This window comes from Chiloscyllium plagiosum, unplaced genomic scaffold, assembly GCF_037043375.1.
Source record: "Chiloscyllium plagiosum isolate Xiang-an unplaced genomic scaffold, Cpla_swu_hap1 HiC_scaffold_25, whole genome shotgun sequence".
Taxonomy (NCBI): Eukaryota; Metazoa; Chordata; class Chondrichthyes; order Orectolobiformes; family Hemiscylliidae; genus Chiloscyllium; species Chiloscyllium plagiosum.
In genome coordinates, this window is record NW_028270163.1 from 27118946 (window position 1) to 27143082 (window position 24137).

Consider the following 24137-nt stretch of genomic DNA (forward strand, 5'->3'; position numbering starts at 1 on the left):
ATCAAAAGAAGATATATTCAGAAGTATCACATGGCATCAATCATAGGTTTCAAAGAGATATTTAATCTCTGCAGTATCCAAAACGAATTTAAGTTTATATAACAGTAATAATCCCACAAGTAATGCAGTCTTCCCAGTGAAGTATTGGCCATGGTGCCTGCTGCTAGTTGTTATTTGGTGCCTTCCTGCTGGAAATACAATAATTTACCTTCAACAGCCACAGCCATCTTCTTTTGTACCAGGAACGACTCCAATCACTGCAGAGCTTTCCCCTAAATGTCATTGACCAGGGCTCCATGGTTTTAACCTTTGATCGAATGCTGCTTTGATATCAAGGATAGTCAGTCTCACCACACCTGTGGAATTTAGCATTTCTATTGATTTTTAGACTAAGCCAATAAAGCCTGGAACCAAATCCCATTTGAGCACCGATGCACAAGGTATTGATGAATAAATGCTATTCTAATCCCATTGGGCTGCTGTCTCAGAGAAAGAACACTAATGGTGAGTTTAACCTGAGGGTCACCATGCCTCAGGTAAGAAGCAAGGTTGAGAAGGTGGGACCTTTATGGTAACCTAAGCCAGTAAGGAATTGAATCCACACTGTTAGCTGTATTCCGTCTTATGAGCCAGCTATCCAACCAACTGAGCAAACCCAATAAGCAAATGAATCCACTGAAAAAAAACATTCCCTTCTCTTACCGCAATTAGATATATCCTTTTTTAACCGGACGTAGCAATTTGTTCAATCCTGAAGAAGGGTCACTGGACTGAAACATTAACCCTGCTTTCTCTGCTTGTCAGATCTGCTGAGTATTTTCTTTATAGCAATTTCTGTTTTTGATAGCAATTTTCTGTATTACCAGCCAGATGCCTATGTTGATGCTATACTGAACAGTTTAATTAGGCACTCTACATATTGCTCAGCAATTCAACCAGTGTTGTTTTGAAGATGAAATCCATAAGCTGAAAATCATGGCATGTGAGTTACAGAGGTTTGTCCTGAACCAGTGGAAATGTGAAAGGTCAATTGACTGGTTTCTGTATCTTATTAGTTCAATGTATCGATTCATTGTGTATATAAACACTGTATATATTACATTCGAGTGGAAATTATTACTGACCATTTTAGCAAAAATACTTCTAAAATCTAAGTTCCCTGCCCTTCTTAATAATGCCCAAGTAGTTTATATGTTAATAACCTCTTTGATAATGCAACAGCCTTCCTGTTGTAAGAAATGTTTGGAGCTGACGCTTGATTCAATAAGATCTTGTTTGGGTAGATATTCTTCCACCAATCCTTCTTGTAACATTATTAAGTGGTGATGGTTTAACCACCAGCAAACCTCGTAGATGGCCCATACTTGACTAACAAGGAATAGTTTATTACATCAGAATAAGATAACTGTTTACATTAGCTTTGACTTGTTAATTACATTAACACTTGGTAAAAGACGTCGCTGTCACCTAATGAATGGGAACCAGATCTGTGGTAATGGCTGGGAACTGTGGAACTGACTACTAACTAACAACAAAAGCCAGAACATCAGAGTGCAATGCTATTTCAAAGCTTTTGAGTGAACTCTTTTAGGCCAACTGCATTTTATACAACACTCGAGTCCAACCTTTAATGCCATTTTAGAGTTACGATATAACATACCAGAAGTGCCTTCTTGTTCTTAGCTAATAATTTATACTATAATTTCAATAAAACAAAAACTTTTGTTTCATAATTTGGCATTCCATAAATTCCAAAATAAGTTTTTCTGATTTTTTTTTGATTTACATCTATCATTTAATTCTCTATAAACACTCTACGATAAAATACTGGGCCACGTCTGTATTCACAAATTGTGGTCAATTTAAATGGCAGCTGATAGTGTAAGTGAATAGAATCTGCCAAGGTATTCGTACAAAAAATACATTCACTCTGATTATTACCCTTATTTGTACATTAACTCATTCTAACCAGTTCACATTTTTATCACAATGTGAGATTAATTATTCATGAATATTAGTTAGCTCAGTTGGTGGGACAATTGTTTCATAATGCAGAGTGTTGTCAACAGTGTGTGGTCAATTCCTGCATGGGCTGAGGTTACCATGAAGGATTCTGCTTCTCAATCTCTCCCTTCATGAGAGGTATGGTGATCTATTGGTTAAACCTAGTTCTAGTCATTTCTCTAATGAAAGGGTAGGACTTTGTCTAGTTTAATTATATTTTCATTTACTATGGTTAGACAGACAAAAGAGAACTTCCAGGGACAAATATATGATGTTGGATTTTGACAATAATAAAAAGGGACAGTTACAAGATATAAAAGATATTCATACAGTTCCAATCCAGTTGCCAGACGCATACATATCAGTATGTTGGTTAAGACACAAAGAGGATGGTCTTTGCAAGATTTGAAAATATTAATTTTTATTTATATCTCCTCTATCTTTGGAGGACATTATACAATTAAAAATATCGTAGAAACTTGCATTTGGTGCAATGCTGCTTATTGTGCTGATGTAAGCATATTTTGTGGCACCTTGTTATGATTTTGTAAGTGGTCAACAAAATCTGTTCCTTTCTCTGCTGTACCCAGGTAGTCTCATACACCACGGATAGTAAAGGCTGCATCACTTTCGATTTTGTGTTTGCTTTTATCTGAAATGTTCATTCTGCTTTTAGAATTCAATTATATCACAACTGACACTATTAAAGATGCAAAATACTTTATCTAGAAACTGCACATGCAGTTTAAGCTTCTGGTACTACATCAAGGAACTCAGGGCCAATTGTCATATTGATTTATTTGAAGTACTTATCTGAGAATGGTGTTGAGTTACTTAGATCATTCCTCATTTAACGTGTTCTTATTTTATATGTACTTGTGGAAGGAGGTGGGGACAATTGCCCCTCTAACCATTTGAAAGAAACACAACGCGGATCAATTAGCAACATAAAAATAGTTAAGTTCGCCATTAGCTATAAAGTATCTATAATAGAAACTGAAACAGGCAACTTAACTTGTGCAGCCTGTTCCACTATTCAGTTAGATCATGCTGATCTGTAATTTAATTCTACCTACCTTGTAACCAAAACTTTGAAACTAGTATTTTGAAACTTTCAAGAGATCTAGCCTCAAAAATGTTTTAGGGGATATTTTTCCAGATTTCCAACAACCATGTTTGAAGAAATACTTTGTGTCATCACCTTTGAATGACCTTCGTTTAAGGATCTATGCCACAATTTTCTGAACTCTCTACGAAAGAAATGGTTCATTGCTGTCTACTCAACTGGTCAGTTGAGTAACATTGATTAACATTACTCATTAATCATGTATATTCCAAGAAATACAAGCTTAGTCTATGCAAACTATGCTATAATTTAATTATTTTAGACTCAGTATCATCTGGTGAAAGTGGACTGCACCTCTCCAAGCACAGCATGTTTCTTTTGTGGGACTTAAGCAGAACTTTTTACTGCTTTAACATAACCTTTGTCCTTGTGTAGTGTAGCCTTTCTGAGATAAAATCCAGCACAGGGTTAGCTTTTAATTTTTTTTATAACTGCACATTTGCTTTCAGTAATTTGTATGCTTAAATATCTAAATTTTTCTATTATTTCAATAGCTTCTCTGATCTATCAGTTTAGATCCAAATCTCATTTTCCCATAATGAACTTTATCTGCCATAATTCTGATCATTTACTGAATCTATCAATGTCCTGTTGCTATTTCTGCTCTGATACAGGTAATTCTTCTAAAGTGCAATGGTTGCATTCTTGTGCAACCCCGTGTTATAGAAAAAGCACACTTTAGGAACAGGGCTTAAAGTGTTGATGATGTAATCACATTACAACCAACACACATTTTAAAAGTTCACACTTTACAAACAGTGTCTCCAGTTTGTTAATTGGGTTCAGCGAATTTGTGTTAACGAAACACACGTTATAGCAGAATGACCTGTACACCATATTAATATCTAACATAACACTGTCAAAAAACTTAGATTTTATTGCTCTTTATTCTTTCATCTGAGTCATTTATAATAAAAGTGAAATGTTTAGGCTTTAGCACAGACTCCCAGTGAAAACCTACTAGTTACATCCTGCAGCCATCAGTGCATGCTTATCCCTACACTCTTTCCCCTTCTTCTAACCCACCCCCAAGCCAAACCATTAGGATACCACCAGTCTTATGAACTCCTTTTTATTAACAGTCTTTATGTGGACACTTGTTGAAGGTATTCTGGAAACCTATGTAAAACAGCACATCTGAAGACATTATTTTGTCTCAAATATTTACTACCTCCTTAAATAATTAACTGAGTTCTTTCAGTATGAATTATAACTAATATACTTCTTCATTCTCTGTATTAACTCATATTTGTACAAATGTTCAGTCAATCGCTCTTGTAACAGAATAATGTTGAAGTTCTTAATCATTTTGCATTACGAATTTTGGGATTGATATTCCTGACATTCCGTACTTGAAAACATAAGTGCTTGTTCCCTATCACTAAGATTTTCAATAATCATAAAGCTTTACAAAAATTCGGAATGCAAAAAATGACCACAAAACATATTCACAGTTACTTCTGTTACATAATCAAATATAGTACTAATTTACATGAAGTCAGCTGCCTAATTTTATCCTCACCCTTTTCTCCTTCGGGCAAACCAAAATCACATTTATAATTTAATTAGAAAATGTCCAGAGAAATAATCTTCATAAATAATGTTTCAAGATGCTCCAACATACCTAATGAATTGTTACATCTTGACACATGAATAATTCCACCTTACTGTAAATATTCGCAACTTGATATGGGTATGGAATGAGCTGCCAGAGGAAGTGGTGGAGGCTGGTACAATTGTAACATTTAAGAGGCATTTGGATGGGTATATGAATAGGAAGAGTTTGGAGGGATATGGGCCGGTGCTGGCAGGTGGGACTAGATTGGGTTGGGTTATCTGGTCGGCATGGACGGATTGGACCAAAGAATCTGTTTCCATGCTGCACATCTCTATGACTATGACTCTATTAGTTGTAAAAAGAAGTTGGTAAAATTTGACTCCTAACATATCGAAGTATTACCTGATCAGCTCATTGTATAAGTACTTTTGTCTATTTCGTTGAATAATTACTCCTTGATATAATGAACTGAATGGGTTTTGATGAGTCATTTTTCTCTCTGATTTATCGCTAATTATGCTTTCAAAGAAAACCTTTAAAGGTATAAAGTTGACCACTACATTTATTTTTAAATATCATAGCATTTCAAAACAGTTTCCAGACTTTTGAGGATTCACTCCATTTGTTTTTTAATCACAACACTGGGTTTTCATGGCATAACAAATAAAATACCATCTTTAGGATTTGGGATTATCAGGTTTCTGCCAGTCCTGGGGTCAATTCCTATGATCTAATCCATTGTTCCACTAAAGCCAGAAACCCAGTTGCTTTGGATTTATGCTAATATGTAATGACGTATCTGGAAGGCAAATGAATACCAGGTTTACTTAAAGATTAATATAACTTTTACAAACTCAGAATGGAGCAACGGTAACAAGAATTATAGAATTAATACAGATTGCTTGAGTTCTTTTTTTAAATTCCACAACTTATTTAAGAAACAGTCACTGATTAAACTGTGATATTAAAGAAGAAATTAATCTGTATGGTAATAGTGTTTCAATTTTATGATAATTAAGGCTTATAATTATTTAATATAAGTGACTATTCTATATTTAATAATGGTTTTGGCTCAGTTAGAGGACTGGGTACTTTTTGCCATTTATGAAAACTGTCATGAAAATGGATTTCTGCAGCCTCTGGTAGTTTCTCCAATACCTTGGTGTTATTAGTCATTTTTTTGTTTGGCTTTAGCTTACAATTTAGAAAATCATATGACTGATTCACAAAATAGCCAGCAGGACCTTGCTTCAAACTACTTTTAGTAATAGTTACCTCAGTTTCCTGAATAATTACTTTACAAGTTCAAACATTCAATATGATGGAAAATGGACATTCAGTCAAAAATATTCTAACATTCAAATTAGTATGAGTTAATTTTACTGCACTACAACTGTTCCAAAGTGTGTAATGTTGACATTGCACTTCTCTTCTATGATCAACAGAATATGTAATTACTAGCTTATTAAATTATAAACTGCTGAATTGAATAACATCATTTTATAGAACATTTATCATTATCTTGGTTGAGCTAAATAATACTGTTCAGATAGTTATATACTTAAAAGAATTCCACATTCTCTAATCCAAACAGGGTAATCTTTTAACATTCTTAGCATTTGATTAGCCAAGTGCGAATATTACCAAACAATAGTAAAACCTTATTAAAAAGTTTTAACTTGTGAATCTCCTTTTTCCTTCCCTAGGTCTAGTGGAATATATAATGAAACTTTGTACGCCTTGCTGACTATTAGTAAATTAGAAAATGTATCTGATTTAAAACATAAGCTTGAGAATGTGTCAAAGATGATACATTTGATGCAGATTATCAGAGGCAAAGACTCCAAAGTTGTCTATTAACTATAACTTTCAATGTAGTTAACTGCAAAGTTATAGGTGGTATTTGGACAGTTTTTGGCACAAGGCTGTCAATATTAACCATTAATTGAAAGTTAGCAGTATAGTAATTATTCTATTATGATGGAAAATTAAAGTGGGAAAATGGCTGGAATTATAAAGCGGATTAATGCTTTCTTTAAAAAAATCAAGTGTATTTTGAAAATTACTGAAAGAAATATATAGATGTAAATATGGATTAGCATTAATAGTTTTGCCAATCTATTGATTTATCTGATTTACCATGGTATTTACAGTGCTTTAGGAGAAAGTGAGGACTGCAGATGCTGGAGATCAGAGCTGAAAATGTGTTGCTGGAAAAGCGCAGCAGGTCAGGCAGCATCCAAGGAGCAGGAGAATCGACGTTTCGGGCATGAGCCCTTCTTCAGGCTTTTACAGTGCTTTAATAACAATCTAACACAATTCCAGCAATTGATTCACATAGATAGACTCTACTTATCTTTATAGGAAGCAAAATCATCATTAATCTATACTGAGACCAAAACAGCAAAGCATTATTGGTTTATGTAAATTAAAAGGCAATTATTTGTTTGAGGACTGCTCCAGTTAGTGTTTTTGTATCTTTTCATGTTGTTATATTCCACATTGTGCTTAAGAAACTAAGAGGCACAACTTAGTACTGCATAATTTTTGTAAGCTCTAAGTGAATCCAGACATCCAACTTTGGCAACTATGAGGGCATTGCAGTTTTTTAACAGAGGGCTTGACAGTTTCCTATGAAAGAAAGTTATTGGCGTCCATTGGAGAGTGTGAAGTTCTGAAGTTTGAGTGATGGGCTACAGGAAACCATAAAGCTTCTGGATCTAACTTGGGGGCCTATATATATTTTAAGGCACTTTCTTTTCTAAAATTGACTGAAATTGTTAATTCCGTTTTCTGTACTGGAATTAACAAAATTCCATCTTGGGTTATGAGGTGTCTTAAGATCCATTGTCAATTAGACAGGAGGATAAGTGTGTTTGATCTGTTGGGCTGAACTTAGTACTAAATCCATAGTAATTTTGTAAATCTGTTAGTACTAAATGATTGGTCGTTTTAGGCAGAGTCGGTTGCTCATGTGGCATGTACTCTGAATAATTTTCCACTAAAAATGAACCAAAATAGGGTCTTCTTCACCTTGCAATGAATTAAATCATACTCAAATACTTTGAAGCACTGATGATACATGATTGTTCAATTAATTAAACTTTTCTTTTGCCAAACTGATTTTTACATTGGAAGACATATTTCTATCATTTAGAACGCTACAATTCTTTCAGTAAATATAGTGTCACTCTACAGTAACTTACACGAGAAATTGGGGCAGGTATGAATTCTTAACAAGTCAATAACGGATCCATAGCCGCACACCTTCAGTGAAAACTAACTTTAAACAAAAATGGGCTTTCCATTAAAATGATGGAGCACAAGTGTACTAAATGCAATAACCCACTGCCAATCCATACTAGCGTCAGGCCCGGTGGTGAACGACAAATTGTCAACGGGAGAGGCAACTCGAGCAGAAGGCGAGCCTGGATCTGAATCGCTTACCTAGATGGTGCTGTTGTTCGAGCCGGAGATCTGACTGAGGGTGACCGACTCGGTGTACTGCTGACTGCTGGAGGAGAGCGAGCGGCGGCAGGAGCGCTGGAAGCGGGGGTTCCGACCGTGGAACGAGCTGCTGTTCCCGAAGCCCCGCTGCTGATTCCCGAGGTACTCCTTGTAGTTCTTGGTGAGCAGCGTGTACAGGAAAGGGTTAATGCAGCTGTTGCTGTAGGTCAGGCAGGTCATCAGGTAGTTGATGTGCCCCCGAGTATCCTGGGACAGGGACAGGGAGAGCTGGTAGTACTCGATCATCTGCCAGACCCAGAAAGGCAGGAAGCAAGCCCAGAACACCAGGACGATGGCGAAGATCATGTAGAGGACCTTTTGGTTGGGCGAGCGCTTGGTCTGCTTGTCGTTCAAAGTGGTGACCTGGGAAACCCAGTAGGTCCGGGCCAGGCGAATGTACAAGTAACCAATGATCATACCCGGGGCTAGGATGCTGGTGATGAACAGCACGGTCATGTAGATTCGGAAGATGTGCGGGCTCCAAGTGGGAGCGCAGATGTTCTTCCCCCGGCTCCGCATTAACCTGATGATGAGCAGCATGGGCAGGGCGAGCAACAGAGAAACCAGCCAGATCACCACCGCGATCGCCTTGCGGTAACTCTTCGACCGCTTCACCGTGTCCAGCGGCTTGACCACGGCCAGGTAGCGCTCGGTGCTCATCACGGTCAGGGTGAAGATGCTGGCGTGCATGGTCAGGAAGTCCACGCTGAACAGGATCCGGCAGCCCAGGTCCCCGAAGTACCAGCTCTTGGCGAAGTAGGTGCAGACGATGAAGGGGATGGTGGAGAGGTAGAGCAGGTCCGCCAGCGCCAGGCTCACGATGTAGATGTACATGGAGGCGGCGGAGCGCATGGACTGGCACATCAGCACCAGCGTGTACACATTGCCTGCCACCCCGGTCAGAAACATCAGCGACAGGATGGTCCCGATGGAGCAAGTCACCGCCAGCTCCTCCAGAGAGGCCGGGGGCAGGAGCTCACTCACCGTCTGGTTGGGGCTGGAGATGGTGCTCAGGTTCCAGGCAGGGGGAGCAGCTTCCGTGGCCATCTCCCTGTGTGTGTGTGTGTGTGTGTGTGTCTGAGGGGGGTGTGCTGGTCTGGGGGGGAGGGGGGGGGGTCACTCACAGGGAGTGGACTGACACCCTCCTAACCCAACACGCACACAACCCCCCACCCCCAATAAATGCCACCTCAGCCTTCAAGCAGTGGTCCTGGGGTGGCATTCACAATCTCTCCCTCCACCTGCCCTGAGACCCAGGTAGACATCCCTGTGCAGTCCAAGTGCACTGCTCACGGTTGGCTGCAGTCCTGCAGGGAGCCGCTCCGATTGCAAATATAGTTTGGGGTTCTCTCTTGTTTTGTTTTTGGTCTTGGAGCCGGGCCGGCTTGCTGACTCTCTCTGGGTGAACCGAGCTGTCTCCCCTCGGTCCTGACCGGCGCTATTTATTGCGGCGGGATGACGCGGGCTAGTCCTCGCCGCTCCTTTTGAAACGCTCAGAGCCATGCCTTTCAGTTAGAACTGCCGCCACCCCTCCCTCCCTCCCTGCCTGCCTCCCTGCCTGCCTGCCCCGGGCAGGGAACAGCACTGGGGTGTCCCGGGCGATCATCCCCATCCCACTGCTCACTGCAAACCACCCGGACTGTGCTTCAGAATGTACAGCCGATAGCAAACAGTGAGGAAACCCCAGCAAGGAAACCTACACCGGCAAAAATCTCCTGCCTTCGTTTCACAGCGTTTGCAAACCGAAATCATATCAGAAAAGAGAAACAGTCTCAATTTTTATTTTATTTTGACACTCCTCAACTGGCAGAATGTTGCCGGATGCTGGATATATGAAGTAAATAACCACAGAAAGTGCTTTGGCAATAGGAAGTTCTTATTGTTTTAAGGTTGTCAGTTCTGCCGAAGAGCAGATGTACCAGATACTGTCCCCGCTAACAGTTTGCTCATTTCTCAGTGCAACACAGTACGCTGTTACAGAACTGCAATCACTTTAGCATCAGCACAGCGAGGAGCCACTAAACTCATCTCGAAGTACTCCGAAAGCCTTTGACCCTCCAAACATTGTCCTTCTAGAGTATGTTCTCACTTTTTCCGCGCTATTGCAATGTGAGTGCAGCCCAGGAAAGTATGGCTCAGAAGGGTACGAGGCCGCTCCCTTTATCCGTCATTAAAACCTATTCATCTGAAGAGGAAACGTTTTCAAGGCTATGGGAAAAGGACGTGACGCGAGGTGAGTTGCTCTTGCAAAGAGCTAGTATGGCCACGATGGATCTAATGGCCGCCTTCTGTGCTGTAACCATTCAAGGAGCCTAACAGTGCAGGTGCTCTGTGCAGACACACCTTCCTGTGTTTTCTCGAGTTGCTCATTAACCAAGTTGATATCCACTTCTCCCGGCTCCTATGGTGTAGCGGTAGCACCCCTATGTCTGAGCCAGGAGACCCAGGTTAAAGTCCCACCTGTTTGGAAGTGGATAATAGCATTTCCAACTAGGCTGATTGTAAACATCTGCAATTGTTACAACTGAGAGCTGTGAGGGTAGGGTAATATTTATACCCTCTTCAGTATGTTCTTAGAACTGTCCAAATCTTTCTGTTGACTGCTAAGGTAAGATATAAGGAGCTCGGGTTATCTGCATCCAACGTTTTTATGTTAAGACACATTTTGACATGCCTTACCTCAGCATGATTAGATCTCCTTGCAGACAAATTCAATCACTTTTATGTTGAAATTCAGCAGCAGTTATGTTACTGTGGATCTGAATGCATTATTGAAATCATAGAATCCCGACAGTGTGGAAGCAGGCTATCAGCCCATCAAGCCCACACTAACCCTCCAAAGAGCATCCCACCAGCACCCACTCTATTCCGGTAACCCTGCATTTCCCACGGCTAATCCATCTAACCTACACATCCCTGGACTCTATGGGCAATTTAGTATGGTCAAGCCTGCACATCTTTAGACTGTGGGAGGAAACCCACGCAGACACGGGAAGACAGTGCAAACTTCACACAGTCTCCCGAGGCTGGAATCGAACCCAGGTCCCTGGTGCTATGAGGCTGACCACTGAGCCACTGTGCTACCCTAATGTGAAGTGTGAGCATAGAAAATCAAGTGGAGTAGAACAATTTGATTGTGAAGAGCTGGACTGCTGACTATAGCTCTTCATTGATTAGTAAAATTAAAGTAATAATTTGTCTCTTATTTCTCAAAGGAAAAATATTTTGGTTTATATTTATGCTTTATGAGTTCTGTATTTATGTGAATTAAGAATGTAATTTCCAGCTCCTTTACCAGTAATTGTATGTGTTTTACAAAATAGCAAAAATGTCCAAGAATCCATAACAGTGACTGTACATATTATACCACCCATTTAAGTGGAACTTTAGTAGGTCCCCAGGATGAGATATTTGCCAGAAAGTAAATTTAACCAGAAATATTGTCTTCCCGTCACTGAACTGCTATTAAATTAATAATCATAAGATCTTCCCTCATGCCATTGGCTAAAATTTGTTAGTGATTAGATGGTTGTTGGAATTTTATTTTCAATAAAAATCACATTTTTTTAATGAGAGAGATACGTATGCATTACCTGCTTTAAATGAATCACCGTGATGTAACTAGAACCTATATTAGAATTCCAGAATTCGGAAGATTTGGAGTTCACTGATGATGGGAGATATTGATGCAAGGTTTGTGAAGGTTTTGTAGCTATTGGTTTGGAGATATTGAATTGTTTATGCTCGATTCTTCGAATGAGTGAAAAATTTATATTTACTACTTTGAATTAAAGGCAAATAAAAATGTAAAAATAGGAATTGCAGCATCAGATAAAATAATTTTGTGCTACAAAAATGATCTGAGACTTCAACAAAGGGGAAGTGACATTGAAGGAAATAATACTTATTCAGATTTTGAACAGGGGATTGATGGTGAGGCTATCAGCACTGCTATTATTGTGGGACAAAGCAGAGAGCAAAGCAGAGAACATGGCTGGTGTCTGCACGTGTGCACATAAATGCAGGAATCTAGAAGATCCTATCCAATTTGTCTTGTTTCTCCACAAACCTCAAAGACCTGGTACTTCCATGACAGATATACCATGAAAGATATGAAGCTGCAACTTGTTACTCACTTGATGCACACTAATTGTGCACCAAGTCAAGATGCAGTCAAGTATTCATACTTTATGTCTTTATCAAAACCAACACCCTCATTAGGAAACAATTTTCTTTTTAAGAGACTCTCTCTTTCAGAATTTATTCTTGGAAAGATTAGAGACTAAAAGGTTTTCTATTTTTTTCCACCCCTCTCTCTTTACATTTTTTAAATCTCCTTTTCATTTCATGTTATATTTTACATTAGAATTAAATATTCTAATTTATCATTCCTGGTATATACTCTGAGGGCTTGATTATAACCTTGTGTAGATTTATGGGTTTTGACCAACTTAAAATCACACCCTGCATGTCACCGAGAGTTCTTAAACTCAGATTGACTGAAGAGGCATGCTGTAGCTGGCTTTGCTCACCTTTGCACGAGTCAGAATAGTGGGAGCCATGTTGAAGAGATATCTAATTACTGTAAATTACTGCTTGAAATCAAAGAACAATGTTGTGGCCACTTGCAAGAGTAATGGACAAGGAGCAGTCCTTTGCTGCTCAACCCAAAATCTAGATCATGACATGAAATATTGTTATGATCCCAGTTGATAATACTGGACAAGTCAGATTACAGAATGAAAGCTGGCTTGAAGTTTTATTTTGGCAGTTGGATATTTTTGTCGTTAATCACAAGGTTGTCTATGTTCTTTTAAAACAAAATCTGAAGCTTATTATGCAAAAGAAATACAATAAAGCTATGAATAAAAAACAAAAACAGAAATTGCTGAATAAACTCAGCAGGTCTGGCAGCATCTCTGGAGAGAAAAACAGTTGATGTTTCAAGGCCGGTGACTTTTCATCAAAACTGATGAACTGAAAGAGAGTCACCATGTTAATTGTTAATTAACTCAAAATGTTAATTGTTTTCTCCCCACAGATGCTGCCAGACCGGCTGAGTTTCTCTGGAAATTTCTGTTTTTTGCAGATCTCCAGCACCTGTGGTTATTTGTTTTATTTTAGGCCCTAAATATACACATATTCCAAATATACCAACATTTAAAAAGGCTGCCGTCCAGCAATAGCATGCTGGGGGCAGCATAAACATGCTAAACTCCAAACTCCCAGTGTTGATGTATTTTTTCCACAAATCCGGATGAATCGAGTTTCAGTATAACGATGGATGTTTATTACCGGATAGCCAATGAGAGATTCTCAGTGACACCAAAGGAGTCGTGTAGCCTACTATTGGTGGCACTTCTCAATGAATCTCTGCTCCACACACAAAGGCAGGATATTTTATAGGAATATACAGAGGTTGACAAGTCACATGGTTGATTGCTGTTACATTGTTTAAAACAGATAATTATAATTTTACAATGCCCGATGATTGTCGATTCCTTGTGACAACTAGTGGATGGTTTACAGGGACTGGTTATCGTATTCTTCATAATCATGGATTGATGGGAAGAGATTTAAACAAAGGACTTTGCTTGTTCTCATTGTAGGATTCACATGCCTATGTTAATAGGAAGGGGAAGCATGATAATGGGAAGAGGAGGCAGTTAATAAGGTTGTGGCCAAGGCCAGTCTTGTCCAGGGAGGACAAATACCTTTGCCAGAGGCTGCAAGTGGAATCCTCATGTATGGTTCCAGAGGATTCAGTTCTCCAGGAGTCAGCCAGCCCCCCTGCTGTGATGTCCTGCCTCATTCTGTAAGAGGACAGGCATGCAATTGATACTGCAGTGAGTCCTTATAGCAGTGGGATGTTTAATCTTTGAGTCCCCGGTATGTCAGGAAAAGTAAATAAAATTGGAACTGATCCTTTTGTGGCTTTCTAACTTCCTCATTCCCTCCTATTGATCATTCGATGATCAACCCCAGGTCCCCTCAGAGACTATAACGAAAACACTCAGACAACAGTGACCATAAGCACTGAAGCACTAGAATGCAGGTAATTACAGTTGGCATTGTAAGTCTGGTATGTAGTAGCAGGCCTCCCAGTCCCTCAAGAATGCCTCCTAGTGGCCATCCCTCCATGCCATTGCTAAACTCATTATCAGTAGTTTGGAAAGTCTGGATTTCCTGTGCGATGTGTTTATAAAGATCAGTGATGTTGGTGGACTTGTCAGGGATGTAGGTGCAGCATTCTGCTCCAACAGTAGCACAGGTACCATCCTCCTTGAATAGCAGGAAGTCTGGGACCAAATGATTCTGGAAGGCCACCGTTCTAACTGCAAGTAGCTCTGCATTAATTTCAGTTAAGGCACTAGCTGTATCATTGGTGACTTTTTCCCATACCGTCCTGAGCTGACTAAGTTCTTGGGCATGTAAATAGATTCCCGTTGGAGGAGAGAACACTCCCACCCAGGCGATTAACCTAGTGAGGGACCTTCTGGGTGAGAGTGATTCATCCAAAACGCGAATGCGGAGTACAACATTCCCCATGTAGCACGACCCCCTCCCAATCGGAGGGAAGCCGGGGTAAACTTTCAACCCGCAAACGTAATATGTGCCGTTGTAAGCTGTTAAAGTGGAAACTGCACCACCACTACAGCCATGGAGCAGGGTTATTCCAGAGGCAGCCTGATGTTCTGTTTGGGACAGCAGACCAATCAAATACAAAGTAGACTTATTCTGTTAAATTCTGAATAGGTTCAACCCAGGGGATAGCAAAACAGCACTTATTTGTTCCCACATAAGTACCTTTAGAGGGTTTCCCCTCCCGCCTGAAACAAATGGTGTCATCAATGGTGTTGTTGAGAACAACAAGTGAGGGAGGCCTATGTGATTGGTTGTTATTCAGGTAATACCAGTGCCTGAATGGGGTCAGGTTATACTCTGCTGACTGCCATTCCCATGCATCATCGGTGTTTGCAGGATCACCAGAAAGGCTTTGACGCAGTAGCCATTCAGCCACTTTGTACCAGCGAAAAGGTACGGGCCACAAAGGGATTCCTTCCACCGAGTGGGATGGCATGTGGATAAATGCCCAGCAGAGGGTGTCTCTTCCTGTTACATGGGCTGTCTGGTAGGCCAGATTCAAAAAGGTATAATGCTGAGGGGTGACAGTTTGAAATACACCTATTCCCAAGGCCACATTCCCCAAAGTCACCAAAGTCACAAGTATGGAAAACATCTTTGTCCTTATCGGTGTCGGTTTCCGTGCTGATTGCTTTGCAGTTGGTTCTGTGTAGTCACTGGGACTGCCCTTATACCTTCACAGCATGGGGTGGTCAGCAGCTCCTGAAATGGTCCTTTCCATTGTGGTTCCAGCTTCTTTCGTTCCCAGTCTTTTATCAGGACAAAATCCCCTGGCTTGGCAGCGGGATAGTTCCCTTCAGGCAGATTGTCGGTCTCTCTGTAAACCTGGCATACCTGCAAATGCAAACTTGGGAGAGTTTTGGTTAGCCCCTGTAATAAACCCTCACCTCTCTCCCAGGGTTTAGTTTAGATTAGATGATTTACAGTGTGAAAACAGGCCCTTCGGCCCAACAAGTCCACACCGACCCGCCAAAGCACAACTCACCCAGACCCATTCCCCTAACACTACGGGCAATTTAGCACGGCCAATTCACCTAATCTGCACATCTTTGGATTGTGGGAGGAAACCGGAGCACCTGGAGGAAACCCACGCAGACACGGGGAGAATGTGCGGGGAGAATGTGCAAACTCCAAACAGACAGTTGCCTGAGGCAGGAATTGAACCCGGGTCTCTGGCGCTTTGAGGCAGCAGTGCTAACCACTGTGCCACCGTGCCACTCGTTTGATGTCTAGTTTTTCAGGGAGGGGGATTTGGACTATCCCAGGTCCCCATGGGGTCCTCGTGGGCTTCCCGTAACAACCACCTCAGCAGGAGGCAGACCAGTTTTGCTAGAAGGGGTAACACTCATGTGGAACAGGGCCAAGGGTAGGCCAACTTAGGCCTGTTTCCTGTTTTAGCTTTGCCAGCTTATTTCTTAGGATACCATTTGCTCATTCCATCACTCCAGATGCTTTTGGGTGGTGGGTGCAGTGGAATTGTTGTTTTATCACTAATTCCCTGCAAATCTCCTGGTTAACTTTAGCCACTAAGTGTGGCCTATTGTGTGAGCTAATGGCATCCGGGAGTCCATAGCGGGGAGTTATTTCCCTCTGTAGTATTTTTACCATGTTGTAGCCATGTTGTCCTTTGTTGGGATTGCATCCGTCCATCTGTTGAAGACATCTACTATCACCAAACGATATTTATAACATTATACTCTGAGTAGTTCTATAAAGTCTAGTTGTAAACAATTGAAAGGCCCACCAGGCAAAGAGGTAGCCCCGAAACTGCAAGGCATCACCTTTCCGGCATTCATCTTTTTGCAAACAAGCATGCTTGTGCTCGTTTCCCGGCCGTTTTCTGGAAGTCAGGGTGTCACCAAGTCTGTGGCAAAGTGCTGACCATTCCCTCCTTGCCGAGGTGTGTACAGTTATGTACATAGTCTACTAGGATCAGTAAAAACAAAGAAGGAACAGGGATCTGTCCCACAAAGCTCATCCAGTTTGGTATGAGCCTCAAGGATGCACCCCATCTGTGACCACAGTCTGTGTTCCACTGCAGGGGCATCCCCCCTGTATGTGACATACCTCACCCAGGTCTGGCATACCTGTCCTTATTGTCTTTGTAACGAGGTGTTGCTGTGAGCCCAACGGAACCAGGAAAGTGGGGTGTAAAGCTTCCTGCTTGGCGGTGGCATCTACTTGCGCGTTGCCCTTGGAGATTCTGTCAGCGGCACCAGTGTGAGCTGAACATTTGATCACCAGTAGGCTGGATGGTAACTGTAAGGCCTGTAAGAGATGATGCACAAAAACAGCGTTACTAACGGGTTGCCCCTTGGAGGTTAAAAGTCCCCTATGCTCCCATAAGGCACCGTAGTCATAGACAATACTGAAAGCATAGCCAGAGTCCATATATATATTGGCTGATTCCGCCAGGATGCAAGCCTGAGTGAAGGCAAACAATTCAGCCTTCTGTGCTGACAGTGGAGTTCCAAAGCCTCCACGTTCAACCACTTTATCATGCGTAGCGATCCCATATCCCAAGCACCGCTGACCTGAAGGTGAAATAAAGGAGCTGCCATCCACATAAAACATGAAGTCCGTACATTCAAGATGTAGGTCGGCAAAATCGTCACAAGCAGAGGTGAAAAGGTGATTCGGTAGCAGGCAGTCATGTTCGGGAGATGAGATGTGCTGCAGGAGTTCCATCAGGATGGCCACAGGATTCAGGGTGGTGCAATGGGAGAAGGTCAGCAGCAGGTTGTTGAGTAGGGCTGCTTCATATGTGTCCTGGCCTGTGCCTGTGTTAAATGTTGAGTCTGCCATGAGGTAAGAAGGTCGACAACAGAGTGTGTGGTTAAAACCCCCACTGGCTGGTGTAGAGTGATGGTTGAGGCGGCTGATATCAGGACATGTATAGCAGGAAATACCTGTGAGCAGGTGGGGTTGGGGGTGGGGGGGAGGTTGGCTGCTACTGGGTCCAATTTAGTTGAGAAGTATGCCATCGGACACTTCCTGTCTCAGTGAGTTTGGGTGAGGACAGCAGTGGCACATCCATCCTTAATGGTGACATACAGTTGGAACGGTCAATTGTACAGGGGTTGGCATAAGGCTGGGGCTTGTAGACATCTGTCTTGTAATTCAGTCAATGCCATCAGCTGCTCGGTCATAAGGGTGAATTTGGTGGGGGGGTGGGGGTGTATTGGTTGATGCCAATGGAGTCAGTAGGCGAGTGTGGAGGGAAACGTTCAGAATCCATTGCCTACAGAAATTTAAAAGGCCGAGGAAGGCTTGCATCTGTTTAGGGGGTCGTAGGCAGTGGGGTTTTTGCAATGGGCCGAATGTGTTCGTCTGTCAATCTCCGTTCCCCTGCGGAGAGGAGAATCCTCAAAAATCTGACCTCTTTTTGACAGCGCTTGAACTTATGGGGCGGAACCACATACCCAAGGGAGTGTAAAACAGCCAGTGGTATTGTGGTGTCAGTCACACAGTTAGAAAGGTCGTTACTGGTGACAAGCAGGTCGTCTACATATTGGACATCGATAGATCCTTGTGGGAGTTTCAGGGTGCGTAAATGACTGTGGAGGGTTGAGGATAGGATGGGTGAGTGGACAAACCCCTGGGGCAGGCAGGTCCAAGTATATTGCTGGCCTCTGTAGTTAAAGACGAATAAATATTGAGAGTCTGAGTGTAGCGGGATGGAAACGAAGGCAAGCTGAAGATCAATAATAGTCTCGCTACAGGCATCAGCAAGTATGCAGCTAAATATGGCAGCTGGGTTTGGGACAAGAAGGTGTAACGGTGCCATGATATCATTGATCTTCCTCAGATCCAGCACCAGCCTCCAGTCCTGTCGGCCTGGCTTGGGCACTGGGAAGATTGGGGTGTTGCAAGGTGCTTTGCACGGAACCAGGATACCTTGTGCCAGGAAAGAGTCAATGAGGGTCTGGATTCTCTGTTCTGCCTCTGGTTTGATGGGATACTGTGGGATCGAAGGCGGGCTCTGGTTCGATTTTAATTGTATTTGCACGGAAGGGCAAGGGGTGCAGCCGACTTTGTGGTTAGAGGCAGCCTACAGCCGGGGTTCAACGACTCTGGTTGGGTTCACAGAGGATGGGTGGCGTGTCAGGGTACCGACCTTCTGTTGTGGGAATTCCCAGTATTTCAAGCAGCCCTCTGTGAAGTGTTGCCACAGTCCCTGCGAGTTGTGTCAAGGTGCAGCCAAGGTGATGCACATCTCTACGTTTAAACCATGGGCAGAGTGTGCAGGTGATGTGTGGGACTACTAACCCTGTTTTCTGCCACAAGTAGTGTGGGATTCGAACAAGATAAGCAGAGCCTTTCTTACTGTTGACCTTACCGATAACCAAAACAGAGGATTCCATGTCCTCAAACGGCATGTAATACCGGCTTTGTTCTGTGGAGCATCCAGTGAAGTCATAGCAAACTGTCATATGGGGGTCCAGGGTCAGGACTTGCGGTGTGAATGCAGATTGTTCAATTCTGAGCCCCCACCACGGGGGGACTGCAAACTGGGGGAATTGCGTCTGGCCATGTAGTCCCACTGTTATGCCCCCATCCATACAGGTGACCTCAATTCCTAGGGGACAAAGCAGCTCCCTGCCTGCCAGGTTCCATCTGATCTAACTGTCACTGTGAAAGGAATAGAGCAGACTCGTCCACAGAACTCAGCCTCCAGTGGAACAGTTTTAGGAAACACACTGCTTGTCCCTTCAAACCCGGCGAGTGCCACTGTCCTGCCTGATAGCTGAAATCCCTTACCCCTCACAATTTCCTGTTCGAGGGTGGAATTGGTTGTCCCTGTATCAATCATAAACAGGATTGGAGTTCCAGCTATCTGCAGGGTAATGTTGGGTTCCTGCTGAGGGGACATGCTGACAACTGGGAGGTTCCCATTTGGAAATCAGGCAAGTGGATTGTTGGAGGTGAAAGGAGTCCGTGGTGGCAGATCCGAGCCTGGATAGTCAGGTTCCAGGCAAACAGGGCATTTGGCCTTCCAGTGACCGGGTCTCCGATAGCTGAAATACTGGCCTGGCTGCCTCACTGGGTATTGGCCCAGTCTCCCCCTCATCTAAGGTGCATCAGAGGACACCCCCTGTTCCTTTCTCCAAGGTCCCATGGGGAAAGGCGACTTGGTGGGCATCACTGGACCAGCATCTGGGGGAGAGTTTGTGCCCGGGGAGGTCTCCGGTTCTACTGGAACTCATTAGTACTAATTGGGGGTGTGTAGTGCTCGAGGGGCAGCTGAATGAACTGTGTTTTTGGGTGGGTTTCAGAGCGTGGTTTGGGGTCATTCTGGCCTTCCCAGTAATACACAAGGGCCCTTCTCATCTGGGACCTTGTTATTCGTGCGTATCATGTCAGCGAGACTTGAGGGGACACATTGTCGAACCATCAAATTAAACAATGGTGATTCCTTCCCAAAGTTGAAAACTTGGTCCCCAGCAAAGGTCCCATAGCAGGCAATAAATCTCTCCCAGAAGTCTCCCCTTTGGACAGTTCCACCTTGGGTCTGCAATCTAGGATCGTGCTGATGTTGATAGGCTGTTGTAAGGAGTGTTCCAATGACTGGACAATTTGATTGACTTGAGTGTTGTCTTTGAACCTGTCATTTAAATTCTCATAAGTGTGGAGTGGGCCCTTTCTGTCACTCTCACCCATCTGCTCCTGCCATCTTCTTCTGGTGACAAGGTCATGAAGCAAAGGGCAAACAGATCCCAAGTTGTTTCATTGTCCATTTGAATGGTGCGCCGGATGTGCTGAGTGAATTGGGCTGGCTTATCTTTACAGTCTGGCACCTGGTTCATAATCATGATCATCTCTTGGGGTTTCCACAGGACATAAACCACGATAGTGGGCGACTCATCTTCCTCATCTGATTTGGGGTTCGACAAGTGCCTGATAGCGAATGTAGTTTTGGGGGTGATATGGAGATGGTGAACTCCCGTGCAGAGATTTCCTAATGCATTTTAACCCAGTCGGCTGGACAAGATCTCTCAGGGCTCGAGTACAGCGACAGGGATGGGGCCGGGGGTGGTTTAACTGGTGGTCTCAGCACACTGGGATAGCATCCCCATTCTTCCTCTATCTCAGTGTCATTCCCTCCCTCCTCAAGCGGGGTCAGTATGCCAGACTGGAGCTCAGGAAGTGCTCACGTTCTTCTTGCGGCGCTGCCGCTTTAACCCCTCGAGTTTACCTTCCCCAGCTTTGGCCTCTTTGCGCTGTTTGTCCTGTTCCCTTTCTCACCTACCATCCACCCATTCACATTCCGCCTTTAGCGCCTCCCAACCTTTCAGAATCCCATCTGCTGTTAGCACCTCTATCTCCCTGTCACAGGCATTATTTCTCCAGCTGGCTAGTAAGGTGTCCTGCATTTGTTGTCGGCACTCACCTTCCATTCTTAATAATGGATTTACACCTTTTACCACAGTTTCTCTTCCAAATCAGTTCCACCGCTTGCTCACAGGCATCCATATCCCAGAATCTTGAGCCCGAGCCATTTGTGCTGTGCTGCACTTAATTTCCGATGTCTTTTTCCTGATCAGTTAAATATTCACACATGCTTTGAAGGGGGAAGGGGTCCCCTTCCCAGCCACATCAAGTAATTGTCCCATTGTACCTCTCTGCTCTAATATGAACAAAATTTCCAATGGCTGTATTAGTACTGTGGAGCGAGAAATTTAACAAGCCTGCTCTCTTTTTATATATATCTATTAGATTAATTTCCACCAGCCATATTCAAACGAGGCAGCTCCCAAACCAGAATTTGCACAATACAGAGTAGCCAATGTCACCCCACAGCAATTTAGAACAACTGGACAAATTTTCCTACCTTACACACTGAGTCCGAGTGATCGCTGCAACCTCTTCAAGGTGCCGTTTCCACGGGGTGAGGGACAGATCGTCTCGCTGAACATAAGGAGCAGTAAGGGATAAAATATCCCAGGGCGCTCTTACCGCTCGATTCTGCCCAATTCGGACTTTCATGTCACTTACTCAGCCTCACGAGACATTCCCCATTTTGAGATCCGAGGCACGGCACCAAATTCTTCCACGAATCTGGATGACACAAGTTTCAGTATAACGGTAGATGTTTTATTATTGGACAGCCGGCGAGAGATTCTCAGTGACACCAAAGGAGTCATGTAGCCTATTCTTGGTGGCACTTCTCAATGAATCTCTGCTCTACACACAAAGGCAGGATATTTTATAGGAATAATACAGAGGTCGACAAGTCACATGGTTGATTGACGTTACATTATTTAAGATAGACAATTATAATTTTACAATGCCCGATGATTGCCGATTCCCTGTGAGAACTAGTGGATGGTTTACAGGGACTGGTTATTGTATTCTTCAAAATCATATATTGATGGGAAAAGATTTTAACAAAGAACTTTGCTTGTTCTCATTGTAGGATTCACATGCCTATGTTAATAGGAAAGGGAAGCAGGATAATGGGAGCAGGAGGCAGTTAATAAAGCTATGGCCCAAGCTATCGGTCTTGTCCAGGGAGGACAAATACCTTTGCCAGAGGCTGTAAGTGTATAGCTCCAGAGGATTCTGTTCTCTGAGAGTCAGCCAGCAGCACCCTACTATGATGTCCCCCTCATTCTGTAAGAGGACAGGCATGCAATTGATACTGCAGTGAGTCCTTTTTGCAGTGGGATGTTCAACCCTTGAGCCTCCAGTATATCAGGAAAAGGAAGTAAAAATGGAACTGATCCCTTTGTGGCTTTCTAACTTCTTCATCAGTCCTCAGGGGACAAGAAGTCACTCCTAATTCATCCAGAGAGCTGAGGGTTCAACTGACTGGCCATGATAGCCATGATAGTGGTGGGCACTGTCACAGCTTACAATATTGTCATGAAGGAGAGTAAAGAGAACAGATATGAGGTAACCTCTGGAAGAGGTTGGGTCCCCAAGGTGGGGGCGGTGGTTGGGAGGGTGCAGGATTCGGAGGCTCTGGTGGAGAGGGACTACCAGAGCGGTTCACATCTTGTGGGGATTCCTGATGCACAGAAGTCGCCCCTGGACCCCAGCTATGACAGCTAATAGTTTCCTCTTTTTCCTTCCTGCCTTTTCAAAACAGCAGTTTTAAAGCTGGCCTTTCCTCTCTGCTCCACCAGCACTCTGTAGCTGCAGGAAGGGGCAGACTGGGGCTCTTGATTGCCACTTAATGAGACAGATTGAGAACCTCATTAAATGTTGAGGCTGGCATCCTAGTGGGCACCTCCCTGAAATGCTTCATTATTGGCAAAGGTTGGTGATGGCTGGAAATGCAATGAAATGGCTACCAGACATTTTGTGTGTGCTCCCGCCAAAACTGGACCTGGCAGGGACCTATAATATCCAGGCCAATAAAAACCAACATCATATAAACATTCCAAACCAATTTTCTAAATGAAATCATATCATATTGCAGGCAAAGTTAAATTAATCGCCTTGTTAGTGCTTGTCTTCCAAGAGCCTTGGTTATGGTGCTGCTATGAAGCGCTGCTCCTGAGTAATTCCTCAACAACCCGAGCTTGAGCACAGTTTGCTGACCTGCTGCAATATTCAACAAGTGCATTTTAAACAATGTTATTCACAGCCATAATGACTTCACCTGACAAACGAACAGTGTGCTAAAAGCTTGTGATTTCAAATAAACCAAATAAATGGACTATAACCAAGTGTCGTGTGACTTCTGACTTTGTCCACTTCAGTCCAACACCAGCATCTCCACATCACAGCTATACTGGCAGCTGTCTGAACTTGCATGACACCAATATCGATTTCCACTGTAACGCTCAGACTTTTGGTGGAAGCTATTTGTGCTATAATAGTAGCTGAGACATCAGCCATCAGAGACCGCACCAACTTTGGATCAATATATGTTTTCATAGAGTTGGTTAGTACTTCCATGTTGTAAAGGATGGGCCTTACTCTTAGCCTTAAGTCAAGTTGGTGCTGGACTCCTCAATGTTCCCTGATATTGATCACAGCCTTTCTGGAAAGTTTCCTAATGCTCCAAACATTTTGTTGGGCACATCCATCAACCTTCTTCCGGAGCTTGGTATATTGAGGCTGTCATCTGGATCCTTTAGAGAGAGCATGCATACAACCTTGCCCTCTGGCAAACTGGAATTGCACCATCTCTGCACCCCCACCCCCCAACTTCACTGTGGTACATTGTACCTGATGTTTCAACATGTGCAGATCTCACCTCAACATTATTGTATCATTTTGTACTTTTGAAGGCTTGTAATGCTGGACTTTTTATTTCTTTATTTTTCTAATTTTTTTTTCCCAAAG

General features: G+C 42.9%; 1 protein-coding gene across 3 annotated transcripts in view; it reads right to left on the bottom strand.

Annotated features, from left to right (window-relative positions):
* uts2r1 (urotensin 2 receptor 1) overlaps nucleotides 1-9313 on the bottom strand; it is a 31303-nt gene extending 21990 nt beyond the window's left edge. For 2 of the 3 annotated variants that reach the window (XM_043714607.2, XM_043714608.2), the window contains exon 1: nucleotides 8136-9313. In XM_043714607.2, coding sequence (XP_043570542.1) covers nucleotides 8136-9242 — 1107 coding nt within the window. In that variant the 5' untranslated portion in view covers nucleotides 9243-9313. Of the gene's footprint in view, nucleotides 1-2541; nucleotides 2657-8135 lie in introns of those variants that run through there. The other variant, XM_088000528.1, reaches the window with a different exon arrangement.
* Between the last annotated feature and the right edge of the window lie 14824 nt (nucleotides 9314-24137).